The sequence below is a fragment of the Colias philodice genome, chromosome 27 (genome assembly GCF_061535455.1).
Source record: "Colias philodice isolate Cphi_HAF_F1 chromosome 27, ilColPhil1 Martin Lab GWU primary, whole genome shotgun sequence".
NCBI classification, from domain to species: domain Eukaryota; kingdom Metazoa; phylum Arthropoda; class Insecta; order Lepidoptera; family Pieridae; genus Colias; species Colias philodice.
The window spans coordinates 4,776,547-4,791,667 of NC_143112.1; the positions used below are offsets into that span (position 1 = coordinate 4,776,547).

General features: G+C 32.2%; 2 protein-coding genes across 3 annotated transcripts; one reads left to right on the forward strand and one right to left on the reverse strand.

Moving 5' to 3' along the window:
- Positions 1 to 269: 269 nt before the first annotated feature.
- On the reverse strand, positions 270 to 11,504 carry LOC149476614 (homeobox protein SIX6-like). 2 transcript variants are annotated; one of them, XM_089711924.1, is made up of 6 exons: positions 11,385 to 11,504; positions 7,828 to 8,456; positions 7,057 to 7,214; positions 6,643 to 6,772; positions 4,632 to 4,754; positions 270 to 1,717 (listed from the first exon to the last, which is right to left on the reverse strand). In XM_089711924.1, exons 2-6 carry the CDS (start codon positions 8,442 to 8,444, stop codon positions 1,600 to 1,602), a joined length of 1,146 nt encoding a protein of 381 aa, XP_089568050.1. In that variant the 5' UTR covers positions 8,445 to 8,456; positions 11,385 to 11,504; the 3' UTR covers positions 270 to 1,599. The 2 variants fall into 2 exon arrangements, with proteins under 2 accessions (XP_089568050.1, XP_089568051.1); XM_089711925.1 differs by having other exon boundaries at positions 1,663 to 1,717; positions 4,625 to 4,754.
- LOC149476615 (uncharacterized) lies at positions 5,007 to 6,190 on the forward strand. Its single transcript, XM_089711648.1, has 2 exons — positions 5,007 to 5,218; positions 5,484 to 6,190. The coding sequence occupies exons 1-2, from the start codon at positions 5,185 to 5,187 to the stop codon at positions 6,188 to 6,190; spliced, it is 741 nt and encodes a 246-aa protein (XP_089567774.1). The 5' UTR covers positions 5,007 to 5,184.
- Positions 11,505 to 15,121: the final 3,617 nt, after the last annotated feature.

Here is a 15,121-nt window from a genome sequence, read left to right on the forward strand (position 1 = left end):
ATGACAGTTGGCATTACTGACAACTGACAATATGTGCCTTGTGTGACCATATAAAAAATTACACTGTATTTATCTGTGGTAGGTATTTATTTTAGAAAAAAAATTAAACAATCTCTAAAGTAAAAGTAAGAAAAAATGTTCTATTGAAATATTAATATCGCAAATAAAAGGATGATGGAGGGAAAAAAGAAAGTGTAGTTGGTAATGAAACAATAATATTTGCATTATATTAAACTTTAATACGTTGGTAGACTAGAATACAATGAAACATAACAGCACCTTTATTTACAATGGATAAGTGAATATAAAGTAGAATATTATAGACAATAAAATACTATTACTAGGTATGCACATTTCTTAGAATAGTTAAAAATAATAATGGAATAGGAACAATAAGTATGGCTTCTTTTAGCATGTATATTATGTAAACAAAGATTTATACAAAATAATTGTAAATATTCTATGTTTTTCAGTATTATTCAAACATATTTTTCACAACTATACTTAGCTGATATTTAATGAAATAATCTGTTATCTAAAAATCTGTAGAATACTGACACGGTTAATATATTTTCAAATCCACTAAAAAAACTACATAATTAAAATAACTAAATAGACTATGGTTTATTTACATTTAAAAATAATAATTTTTCTATCACTTTCTAATAAGCAATAACTAATACTAAACTCTAATAACTATTTTCTTGAAAATATAAAACAGATATTACAACATCCTCCTTTTATTTAGCTATTCTTATCATTCTTTTGTTTTATTTATTTTCATTAATCTTTGGATATAATAACATAAGTAGTATAAAACCAGTTTCACGACATGCTGAGATATTTTTTACACTTATTGACATACATATTACCTATTAGATTTATATATTAATTGTCATTATTAGTATAAACAGTACGTGTTCAGAAAAATGTGAGACTGGCTAGTAAGCATATTAAAATGGGGATTAAAAAGTAAATATTATCACAAATACATGGCAACACCACTTTATGGTACCCATCTATTATCTACTAGAGGTCCGCCCCGGCTTCGCCCGTGGTACATATTTCGCAATAAAAGGAGGCCTATGTCCTTTCTCGGGTATCAAAATATCTCCATATCAAATTTCATGCAAATTGGTTCAGTAGTTTAGGCGTGATTGAGTAACAGACAGACAGACAGAGTTACTTTCGCATTTATAATATTAGTATGGATGTTGTCGTAATTCGTATTCGCAAACGGCTGAAAATGTGGCTGAAAATATTTGCCAATGAATTCAAATTTGAAACGGAAATTCGTAAAAATGGATTTGTTTTTACTGTGATTACTATCTTAGTAAATTACTCATGTGAAGACTACACCAGCTTATAATTCACCAGTCTTAACTAGTTTATACTTTAATTCATAAGATATATAATTGAAGGTGACTAATTTAGTGTAGTGTAGTAGTCTTGTAGTAGTATACAGTTTTCTAATTCCGTTATTACAACAACGAACTTCAGATTATTTCACGCTATTTTCTTCAGATTATTACCCGCTATTTTAAAACTTTCCGTAGAAAAAAACAGCGGATTTTGTGCCATTTTCTCAGTTTTTCACATCTATGGAGTGTTGCCATGTAAATAATGAGTTGCGTCTTGAAGTTTATGGTAATACGCGTTGGGTATGAATGACTGTGCCCAGCCACCGTTTGAATGTTGCGCGGGAACCAGGATTTCTCTGAAAAAAAAAAAATAAATGTTATTACTTATTACTTTTGTCTTTATTTTGAAATACTTACTAGAAATGTACTTGTTTAAAAGCCAATAATTTTATCTTTTTGTATTAGATTAAGTTTTTTTTTATAATATTGAAATAAAATTAGATAATACCTATAATGTTTCTCTGCATCAAAAGAAAGACTGAAATAAAGGCTCAAAAAAGAATTTTTGAAATCGGGCCATCGTCTTGGAGTAATCGAGTTAACATAGCATAAAAATTTCAATAGAAAACTTTAATATGAATAGAACTTTTTGTGACGTCAGTCGTCAGTTCAAAATTAACAAGTCCAAGTCCTATCCTATCCTATCCTTATCTTACTACCAAATATTATACCTAAATGCGAAAGTTTGTGAGGATAGAATGTATGTTTCACTCTTTCACGCAAATACTAGGTACTGAACCGATTACAATGAAATTTAGCACACATATAGTGGGTAACATGGATTAACACATAATATACTTAATAGGTTTTATCCCGGATATTCCACAGGAACGGGAACTACGTAGGTATAGTTTTGGGTTTTTCTTTGAAAAAAGCGGATGAAGCCGCGGGCGGAAAGCTAGTATAATATATAATATTGAAGTGTTGTTTACAAACATTATAACACACATTAGTGCCTATTTAATTTGCCTATTCTAAATGTGTTTATATTAACCCTTTAAGTTAAAAATGCATAACATACAAATAGGTTTTTAATACAAACATAAATCTATTTTTGCAAATAAGGTTTTTAATGTCGCTCTATTGTTTGAGCCTAACAAAAACTACTTACTACGCTTGATTGAAACAATGCAAATGGCCGTTTTGAGCTTTTACGATTTTGTCGTGCTTTTGACTTCTTTCAAATGAATATGATTTATATTTTGTGAACTAATGTGATTTGCACCATACGGATTTTACATATTAGGTGAATAAGGAGATGCAGTGGTTTATTTATCAGTAAATTATATAAAAAAATTAAAACATCCTAAACAAAAGTTTTACTATAACTGTTAGCACTACGAAAATAATAAGTACTGTTAAAATACAAATAATACACTTAATATATTTCTAGATATAGTTACCTTTCTATTAATCTACATATACTAATATTATAAAGCTGAAGAGTTTGTTAATTATTGTTTGTTTGAACGCGCTAATCTCAGGAACTATCGGTCCGATTTGAAAAATTCTTTTGGCGGTGATATTATATATGTATCTTCACGCTAAGACCAACGACAGGAGCGGATGCGGGTAAAACCGCGGGGCACGGCTAGTATATATTATAAAGGGGAAAGCTCGTCGAATTTCTGAGTGATATATGCTATATTTCATTTTATCCTGTGCCAACCAACGAGCGAATTGTTTTGTATATTACTAGCTTACCGCCCGCGGCTTCGCCCGTTTTGTCTGAAACCTAAAAATTATATAGGTACCTTCCTCTTAAATCACTCTATCTATTAAAAAATACATCAAAATCCGTGACGTAGTTTTAAAGATTTAAGCATACAAAGGGACAGAGAAAGCGACTTTGTTTTATACATATGTTTTATACTATGTAGTGATTAAAAATTATTTCAAGTTTCGTTTATATAAGCTTCAGTCAATTGGTCACACGAACCGACTTCAACCTTGAATATAAAAACAATGGCTTCCTTTGACTGGAAGCTCGTAAATATAATATTTGGGTTTTGTGCTTATCGCTCTTGGGATTGGTGTTTATATTTTTTAAGATGTAACAGACTGCGCGAAAGAGGGTCATGTTTTTAGACTGTAGTTACTAAATTAATAAATACATCACCTGTCCTTCTAAATATCGGCTTTTAACGAAAAGGAAAGTCTATAAATTATAATCACCATCAAAATATTTTTATAAAGAAACTATAGATTTCCGCCCGCGGCTTCGCTTTATCTAAAGTCTAATAAATTATACACTTAAACTCACTCACTCACTCAAAATCACTCTATCCGTTAAAAAAACTTCATCAAAATCCATTGCGCAGTTTTAAAGATTTAAGCATACATATGGACATAGAAAGCGAACACTTATTCCTACTGTTATGTATACGTGTTATCTGCAAAAAATACACAACGTATGGCAAAACCTATTTTTTTTGTCACTGGCAATAATTACTGGACATGTCATTAGTGGACATTAATCAATGCAACAAAGGGTCGTCACATCTGCAATGCCCTTTTGGTAAATACCACGAAATGTATAAAAACTAAACAAAGTCAATTTTTCATGGGGATATCGGCAAATGGTGCTGAAACATGTGAGAGCAAATCAACAATAAATGGGTAGTAATTTAATCGATAATAATAAAATAATAATAATGGTGCTGAAACATGTGAGAGTAAATCAACAATAAATGGGTAGGTAGTAATTTAATCTTTAATCGATTTTTTAATTTTTATTCGTTAACCATTAGGAAAAATATCATCAAATGTACAAAAAAAGCTTTCCCCAAGCTTTTTTAGCATTTAAAGAATTATTGAGAGGAAAGACTTTACTTATCCGATTTTGAAATTCTTTAATCAGAAGAAAGCTACATTATTTCACAGTGTCCAACTTTATTTTTATCACGCACTAGCTGTGCCCCGCGGTTTTACCCGCATTGCTCCCCTCCTGTTGGTTGGCGTGGTGATATATAGCCTATATCTATAACCTTCCTCAATAGATGGGCTATCTAACACCGAAAGAATTTTTCAAATCGGACCAGTAGTTCCTGAGATTAGCGGGTTCAAACAAACAAACTCTTCAGCTTTATAATATTAAGTATAGATATGTTTGACACGCACTGAAGGGTAGGTTTGCTATGTCTGTTTTACTCAGTTTTCCCTCTTCTAAGCGATTTTTTATGACACAAAAAAAATAAAGCTACCACTCACGGTCGATTCGGTTGTTGCGGAGTTCTATCCCTTTGTCGGCGGTTTTTGAACCAATTTGACACTTGTGTCAATGTCAACCCGGTTTTTTGGGCAAGCGCGCGCTTTTCGTCTGGCGTAGGATACCTGTGTAAAAAATATATAAAAAAATCAATAGGTATATAACACAAAAATAGTTAAGAATCATGATAAAAAATAACGTGTGTGCCGAGCACACGTGTCAGAAGTGAAACTTCTTTGACAAGATTCAAAGTTATCAAAATCGTCGCCTTCTTCCATGGCGTTACGGTATTGCCATGTCGCTACCTTGAAATTTTACAATACAATTTATAACAAATGAGTATTTGAATAAAATTATATTTATTTAACCCTTTACAACCGGTCTGATAAGATCGTGAGTCTTGACTTTAAAAAAATCTGGACCAAAATCAAATCAACTTTTGCGAACGCAACCTGTGCCGATCGTTAGTGAGTCTATCTGAGAACGCGTGAAAAACTGGTTTATTAGTGTAGACACAATTCATAACTTGTTAGAAGCCCAGAGGCCGCAGGAAGGATGGCTGCGTTCTTCGACAACGATTCCCGCTCGCGTAAGTACCTAATATTTACGTAATTTAAACAGATATTTAAATAACTTTCTATGTGTATCGTATCTTTATGAGTTGCTTTAAAGTATATCAAGTGTTTTTTGTACTTTACATCGATAGTTTTATTAGAATCTTCTTCGAAATTTAAACACTCACGGTCGTGTGATACCGGTCGTAGTACGTACAATTAATTTGTTTTGTTGTGGTGCATTTTTAAGTTGCTTTTGAGTATTATGCTTCCTAAATATGGTTTTATTTTTTATTTTAGGGCTTAAGCTTACTGATGACATGATAGCAGACCTATTAAATGATGGAAATAATTCAGAGCTAGAAGATTTTGACGAAGACGACCTGGAATTATTCGATCAAGATGTCTTATTTAGGCAAACTAATGATGAAAATCACTTTGAAGGGGAGCAGGTCGATGAAGTTGTCCCTGAGAGTTCCTTTATGGCTCCTTCGACGTCATCTACTCCAGTAGTGCCACAACTTTCTCCGTTGATTGAGATACAAATCCCGCCGACACCAAGAAACACTGTTCGGGTATCTAGAAGATCACGCCAAGGCAATTCAACTTCTGCTAGACATGATAGATCCAGCTTATCAGAAGTTGTTCTGGAAGCTGTTCGAGGAAGAGTTTCAGCATCAGCACCCAGGGCAACGAGAAAGAGAGTATGGAAGCAAACTACATTCGCAGAGAAAGCGCACGACTATCCTGCTCTGCAAATAAAGCCGGCAAGGCGTCCAATTGATTATTTTAACGACTATTTTGACACTGAGTTTCTAGAAGAGGTATCGCGTTGCACAAACGTATATTTCCTACGCACTACAGGCCGTGAACTCAAATGTACAAGTGCAGAGATCGCTAAATTATTTGTAGCACATATCATCATGGGCTGCATTTCCTTTCCTCGACTGCCGATGTATTGGAGAGCTACTACTAAGTTAGAGGTGGTATCTCGTCTTATGTCATGAGACAGGTTCCTTGTCCTTCGTAATGCACTCCATGTTATTGATTCTGATACTCCGGCTGCAAGACAGGTAATCCGCTATGGAAGGTACAACGTTGAAAGTTCTCATACACTTCTTGGATCTTGCGCTGGTCAACTCTTGGAGGCTTTACCGAAACGATTGTTTAGCCAATAAGTTACCTAGAAAAGAATCACTGGCTCTGCTTGATTTTTATTTGAATGTTGCTGATAGCTTATCCTGCATACCAGATCGTCTTCGTAGAGAAGAAAATGAGGATGATTTACCATCAGTTCCTCGTCGACATTATTAGAAATCAATCATTAATTAACAACGACTCCATTATTTCCTTTGCTCTACCACAGAATAATAACTAGTAGGCTCTACGATGCTAATAATCATCATAAATAAGTATCTATGTACGAACATAAACATACTGTATATTTCTGAAAACTTACCTATTTCTATAATAACAGTCCTTTAGTGCGTTTCGACTTTTCTCTTTAAAACAGTAAACTGTCTCTTCACCATCCCATATTGTTTTTGGTAAGGGATATTTTTTTCTTAACCTGTACTTGTCCACAGCACCTAGGACAATTTTATATGTTTAATTAAAAGTTAAAAAATAATATATCAATCTCACGAAAAAATTCTTATTTGTTTAGATAGAAAAATATATTGAGTTCACAAATGAATACAGTACAATTTAAAATGCTGCTAAAATCGATTGCTAAGAAAATCCTGAGTTCCTTCCTAAAGAGCTCATCAGAACAAATCAAAGATAACGTAATTTTAAAACAAGAAAAAGATGAAATGTTAAATTAGAAATAATATCTGGTAAAAAAACAACATAAAATTATAAAAAATCTTACCCAAAGCCCGCCCTCGAACTTTTTCCGCTTCTTTATAATGTGCTTTGAACCATAAAGTCTGTAGAGTGGAGTGATGTTTTGGCGGGAAAGTATGCGTCTCCAAAATGGCGTACAGTTCTTGATAAACACCTCTATGGTACGCGACGAGGGCACGAGCTCTAAATTAAAAATATTTCAAGTTGAACACAATATTTTAATTTAGTGAACCTAGAAATAGTGCATTTAGATCAAACGAGCAATGCTTATTCTAACCCCACTATGTCAAATTCTTTTAGTGTAAACAGGCGTAGAGCATTCTTTCGTTGTTCTTAGTGCGTTCAAAAAGATTCTATGCGATGTTCTAATACTGAACAACACTGAATACGAGTTTTCGTTTACACTAAAAGATCACGAACGAATGCTCTACGCCTGTTTACACGAAAAGAATTTGACAATTTTCAAGCTCTAGTTATATGTTCGTTTATTGTAAATGTAAAGTAAGATACATACGATAGATTTCAATTATATCTAGCTGCTACGGCGAGAGATTTAAAACTCCGGTAAAAATAATACAATGCTGCATAACGTTAATATTCTATTAGGTATGTCAGAAAAAATAAATATTTTCAACATTAATTAAAATATGCCTAACTTAGTATCTAAAAAGTATGAACTTAAAGAAAAGTATGTTGATATAGTCTAATCATGTAAAAATTAATATGCATTATAAAATAAAACTATCGGTTATGTATAATTATATCAATGATCCAACTATAATAATGTAATACATACCGTAAAACAGTTTCATTTCCACACAACAGCTGACTCTCTGGCAAACTCCATAAAAAGGCTGCTAACTTTTCAATATCTCCCTTTTGCTGTAAAGCTTCACACATACACTGCACTTGTTCAGAATTAAAATTCATTCTACGCATATTATTCGCGCCATTTTCAAAATAAGACTGCAATCTTTCATTATTAACACTGGCAACATGTTCGAAACTCTGATTATTTATTTCAATCTCAATTTCAGTTAAATTATTCTCATTTTGAATGCACTTATTTTGCGCATCACTGAAGTATGAACGCATCCTTTCTTCTGTTTCAACTTGAAAAAAGTTATCGTTTATTGGCGGCAATTTGAGTTCGAAATTCAAATACTTTTTGCTTCTTGGCGGGGACAGATAATCGAAATTTTTATTGCTCTCTTGTAGATAAACCTCTTTGGTTCTTTCGTTTTGAGGTGACTTCTGTTTGCAGGAAAAGAACTGTTTTTCTTGTAATTCTGTTTGGTAGAAGTTTCCATTTTGGTTTTCATACGCAAAAGGTGGTAGTGACGTTTCCGATTCGCTTGTTATGTCACTCGAAGGACTGAGTCGATCGGAACAATCCATGTTTGTAGATTTCATCACTCCTTATTTCTGCAAATGGGATACAATTTAATTATCACGTAAACAAACACAAATCAAACAATCATCCTTTAACTCCTTTTTCAAAAACACATGTACAACAACAAAAAACATAATTAATGTAGCAACTGCAACTCAACTTTGTGAAAAATGAGAAATCTATTGAAAAATATTATTGATTGAGAAGGTTGTGTAATAAAACGTATTATGAATTAAACTAGGTATCTACTATATCAGCACAATAGTAACATCATTATTTTAAATTTAAAATGTCAACCATTCGCGTAAAAATATTCGCATTGTTATCATAACATCCTATGAGTTTTCACCGGACACTATTTTAAAACAATTTTTGCGGTTTATTTCTAGAAACAGAACATTGCTATATAATAGCTATATCATCCTACTTCCTACTAATATTATAAATGCGAAAGTTTGTGCGGATGGATGTGTGTGTGTATCTTTGTTACTCTTTCACGCAAATACTACTGAACCGATTACAATGAAATTTAGCACACATATAGAGGGTAACTTGGATTAACACACAGGATAGGTTTTATCCCGGAAATCCCAAGGAAACTACATATGTCATTTTTTCTTTGAAAACGCGAGCGAAGCCGCGAGCGGAAAGCTAGTTTTATTATAAAGAAGTAATGTTTGAATATTACCTGAAAATGTATAACTTCAGATTTCATTTTCAATTTGGTAATAGTGGTGGTTTTAGTTTTTGACAACGCAGGCTGAAAGCTAAGCTCGTAAATTCATATTATGCTTTTACCGAGTTTATTTGAACGTGCAAACGGCAAAACTGAGTAAATACTGTGAAAATCGGAATTCTTTCACTGTTGGACAAAACCGGGGCGGACCGCTAGTTATTTTATATTTTCGCTTGCCATTAAAGAACACTAAATACAAAAAAACTAAGCGCACTAATAGGGATTAGTTAGATTTACTACTACATATTATAATAGGTATAAAATCTAGCCTATTAAGGAAATCCGACGGGATTGGGAACTATGCGGTTTTTCCTTTTGAATACGGGGGCGAAGCTGCGCGGGAAAGCATTTAAATAAAGTAGAGTTTTATTGCAATTACATATTATATATATATATATATATATATATATATATATATATATATATATATATATATATATATATATATATATATATAGATACTAGCGGTCCGCCCCGGCTTCGCCCGTGGTACATATTAAAAATAGATGTTGGCCGATTCTCAGACTTACCCGATATGCACAGAAAATTTCATGAGAATCGGTCCACCCGTTTCGGAGGAGTATGCAGACTAACATTGTGACACGAGAATTTTATATATAAGATATAGATATTTATATAATAGACCTTTTAATATGTTATTTACTAAAAAAGAATTTAGATATCAGTATTATAGGTAATGATTATGCTATTATATTACCTGCATGAGAACCTATTAGGTAACATTTTTTCTAAATTAATAACACATCATAAGTTAAATACCGAGATACAAGAAAAATTAAACAACAATAAGACTTATTTTCCACTAGAACGCCAACAATAGCTACCAATTTTTTAATTACTTTATAAAGAAAGAATATTCGATTTTCGTTTCTTTGAAATAGATTATTTAACTGTCTCCTGCGTATGTAATAATGTAACAGATCTATAAAATAAAAATTAATCGCCAAATGTAGAGCTTTGCGTTAAACTCGAGAATGGCTCTACAAATTCTGCAAATACTTACTATTTTTTTCGTTTGTCACAGCACAAGGAAGGTTCTTATGGAGAGAAAACATGAAAAAGAGGCAATAGGGCAGAAAAACATCTACTGGGATACCTAGTTTTTAATATAAATGAATACTTATAAGAAATAGAGTTCGGCTCTATATTATATTCACTAGGATACAAAAGCTAAAAGTTTATAATATTATGCTTCCGTCTTCGTACTGTTTTGTGCAAAAGCCCGTGTTATGCTAGGATAAGATACAAATAGATATTATTTATTTCATAATTTTCTGTAACCCCATTCAAAGAAATAAGTGAAATTTTATCCAATTCCATCAAAACCTGGTTAGTCATTTTACAATAATGGATATCAGAGATAATTTTTTTGTGTTATTTCACTTTAACAATACATACTTATTAGGTTTTTAAATAAAAAAAATTGATATAAAAATAGTTTTCTAAGATCAAACATAGGTAAGATATATTTTTTTGTGAAAATTAATCCCTAAAGATTTGCCCGGAAAATTTTCCATACTGCCGAAGAAACAAGTTTTTTAAAATCTCCTAATATAAATTTTGTATCAACATTATTTTTTATTTTTATTAAAATATACCTTATTCATTCATTCATTATTCAGGTTTAATCTATACTAATATTATAAAGTTTTTGATTTCCCGAGATTAGCGCGTTCAAATTTTGTTTGTTAATTTGAACGCGCTAATCTCGGGAACTACTGGTCCGATTTGAAAAATTCTTTCGGTGTTAGATAGCCCATTTACCGAGGAAGGCTATAGGCTATTTATCTTAACGCTAAGACCAACATGAGCGGAGCAACGCGGGTAAAACCACGGGGCATAGCTAGTTAAAAATATTATGAAGAAATAGTAGAGTCATGGTAGAGCAATTGTTTTACATTTTAAAAGGTATTTAATAAATTATTAAACCGTACAAAATAATAGCATTACATAGTTGCAATTTTAATTTTAATTTTAAAATGACCTATTGATGCAATTATTAAAAGACCTACTGTAGGTATTTGAATAATAAACTGTATTATAAAAAATATTATATGAAAACCTTTATAATTTTTTTTGCAGGCCATTTGTGATTTTTTTATAAGTTCTCTCATCTTTACTACCTATCTATTTATCTACAATATATAACAAAAGGCAAAACCAATATCTAAAAGCTCTAATAATAAAAGTATACGAAACTCACCTAAATTAAAACCTAATTAATATTTAAAACTTATTGCACACACAGTCACCGGTGTTCAGTTTCAAATTTTAACAACACTACAACTAATTTATCTATACACCCTCTCCCATTGACGTCGCGGAGTCAAATAACAAAAGCGCGTTCGGATTTCAGAGGGTAAGGAAAGAGAGAGACAGTGCGAGAGGGACGGCGAATGGGCGGTGTTTAGCTGAGTTTATTTTTTTAATTTTCGCTTTTTGGCAACGCCTCAGCCAGGTGAGACGAAGGAGGTTTTATTATTTTTCTTTTTTATGGTAACCAGTGGCCAGTGACGTAATGGTTTCCCTGGATTGTAACACTGCTTGTCCGTATTTTTCATGAGGTTCATCCTCAGGAAGATTTTAAAAGAAAGTAAGTTCAGAGCATATTAGATAAGCGAATAATATTTTAATTTATGAGGTCTACATGGTCCTTAAAATTGATTTTTTATTTATGAATTCTATATTGTCCTATAAATTGCAATAAATTCCCACAACCTACCATATTTGTATGATATCGTATCGTAGTAGGTATCTATGAGTAAATGAAATATATTTTTGACACATTTGCATGTTTAGGTAGGACACGTAGCACCAAATTACTGAAGAGCATTAAAATGCAACAAGCTCTGATCTCTCTGTTTCGTGCCGAAAGAACTGAATACCTACAATACATTTTTAAAAGTTTAACACTATTTCAAATGTAGTTTAAAACACTCCCACCTCATTCAAATTTAAATGCATAACCTATTATAAGTTCCTATTGTAAAACATACAATTTACATTCAGCTGCTTCCCTAAGTTACGCCCATTAGTTTTATAAAATGTTTATTTATATTTTACAAGCTCCAGCTTAGCTCCAGCCCGCGGGTTTACTCGCTTGGTAGGTACTATAGTAGGTACAATCATAAGCACAATAGTAGGTATATACCTGATTACTATCAGGTAGATCTAAGTTCTAACATAATATAATCATAACATGCAAAAATAATATTTTGGCACTGGACTAGGCTTTCAGGATACCTACCTACCTGTTGTCGATGCTACCTACTAAATCCTGTAGGTTTTATGTAGGTATACTTAGGGCTAACACTGCCATTTTAAAAACGTATTCTAATTGCCCGTATTTGACAGTTTACGTGAAATTTTAATATTATCGTGTAATAATATTAAAAAAATTTGGAAAATCCAAAAGTGCACGCCTCATAATTTTTTTTTAATAAATATTTATTAATTATTATTTTTGTTTATTTAATAACAATTAAACCACATCGAATCAGACCCTGAAAAATGAAAGGGTTCTATTCCTGAGCATACTCAAGCGTAAGAGAAAAAAAAAGACTCGATTAGTAAAGTATTTCGGTCGCTATCGTGTTAACAAGAAAAAGGATCCGCACATACAGACACACGGACGTCCAAGACAGAACTTTTTTAAACTGTTTTTTAACTAGTTTAAATAACAAAAATGACATCAAAAATATCATGAACGTTAAAAATAGTGTTTTTTCTTAATATGTGTGTGTATGTATTATCTTACAAGTGCAATGTATGATACATAAAGACATTTTAAGTTTGAAAAATCAGATGTTTTGCGCGAAGTGACAGTAGTACCCACCTCAACGCTTCGCTTATGAGGCGTGCAATTAATACGGACGGAAACGGACAGATAAGTTTTAACCAAGCATTGAAAAATCGGCCCTTACCTAAATTAAAACCTCCATGAATTATTGTTAATCGCAGTATCCAAAAACGTACAAGATTGCCTTTCCAAGCGCAATTTTGTGGTATTTTCTTGTGTCTTTATTTGTATTATTGTGTGTACATATTTATTTGTGTCTGATAACATTTAACATATTATAGACATCTGACATAATATTCTAAACATATTATAACTTATAGATCAGTTAAGTTCAGTAGAGCTGTCTCTTTCATTATCAAACCTTTTTAACTTCCCTCAACATATTTTCACAAAAAGTCCCGACCTTTACTATTACCACTTATAAAGTTATAATAGGTAATTGAAAAGTTACGTCTGACTGATTTCCACCATTTCAAAATGGCCGCCAATTCTCAGTATTCCGCACATAACCATGTATTTGGTTCCCACAACGGTTTCCTCGTAACAGCTACATGACACCTTGCATCATGTTCAATGGAAAGGGAAGGAAATCATGTATTGATTGTTTTGTCAAAGTTTAAAGGTTGATTTTAATACAGGTGAGGTTTTTAGACATATCTTTGTAATTGTTATCATCAGACCATATATGTTCCCACTGCTGTGACAAGAGCCCCCTATCCTATGAGAGTTCAGGAGCCGTAATATGACCTATTATTTCCAGACGATTACGCAGTAAATTGAATTGACTGACAAATTCGTATAATACCACTAGCGGTCCGCCCCGGCTTCGCCCGTGGTACATATGAAAAATAGATGTTGGCCGATTCTCAGACTTACCCGATATGCACAGAAAATTTCATGAGAATCGGTCCACCCGTTTCGGAGGAGTATGCAGACTAACATTGTGACACGATAATTTTATATATAAGATTAAGATAATTAACCATGGCTGGTTATTGCGATCATAATATGAATTTGCCATTCAGTTCAATTCACGGCGTAATCTGTCTGGAAATAACGTCATAATACGGCCATAATACGGTCATAATACGGCCTCAGGTCAAAATTGTGAGCTAGTACCTACAAAGTGATATGTTTCACATTTGTAAAGCGTTTGAATGCTATAAAAACTAAAAACTAGTACAAAATGTCCACTCAGGCCAAAATACGGGTAATTAGAAAAAAGCGCTACATTTCCGCTTCATATACTTTGCTCGTATCCACTTTGCGTGATTTCAAAATTCCATGGAAAACCAATTTTCAAATTTCCAATTTTAAAAATATGCTTCATCCCTTGATGTTTCGGTATCAGTTATGTTATAAACATATAAATAAAATCACAAACTGTATTCGTGAGAATATAAAACGCTTACAAAATGTTTATGAATGAACATTTTATCGAAATGCGGAATACACAGAAAGCAATCGTCGTGTGAATGGACGGACGGTTTAACCTACTTGTAAAAATACGCTTATCTTCCATTTATATTATGAAACTATAATTTTGGCGTGGTTTTGTATGCGTTTTGGCATCGATAACGTATTTATTTTCTGTAGTGTCTGTTTCATAATAATTGACTGTAGCTCCACCAACCAATCAGCCATTTGCAATTTTATTTACAACTCTGCCTCGATAATTTTATTTTATTTTAATATTTTATTATTTATGTAGGTACTGCATGTACAATGTAAATATATTTCTTTGTATTCGGATTTATTGAAAAAATACAATTTCCGAACTCTGACGTTATATTAAAATTTAACTTCACCGGAATTAAATATCTACAGTATTGCCTCTTATTAAAAATAATAATATTAAAATTAAAAAAAAATCAAGCTCTGACTTTTACGTAGGTATAGTAAAAGTTATTTAAATATTAAAGTTCATTATAGTTATCAATAATGTACAGATTTGCAATATAAAAACATATTTCGATTATTTTGTAATTCAACACGCCTGCATATCGCAAGGTGGTAATATTTTGCGTAACTCTTTGATATGTGAACCATGAGAAAGTTTTTATATCTACGTATGAAACAAAATAAATCATTGCTTTGTAAACGTATTTTATTTATTTACGTCTTATTAAATTATAAGGTCA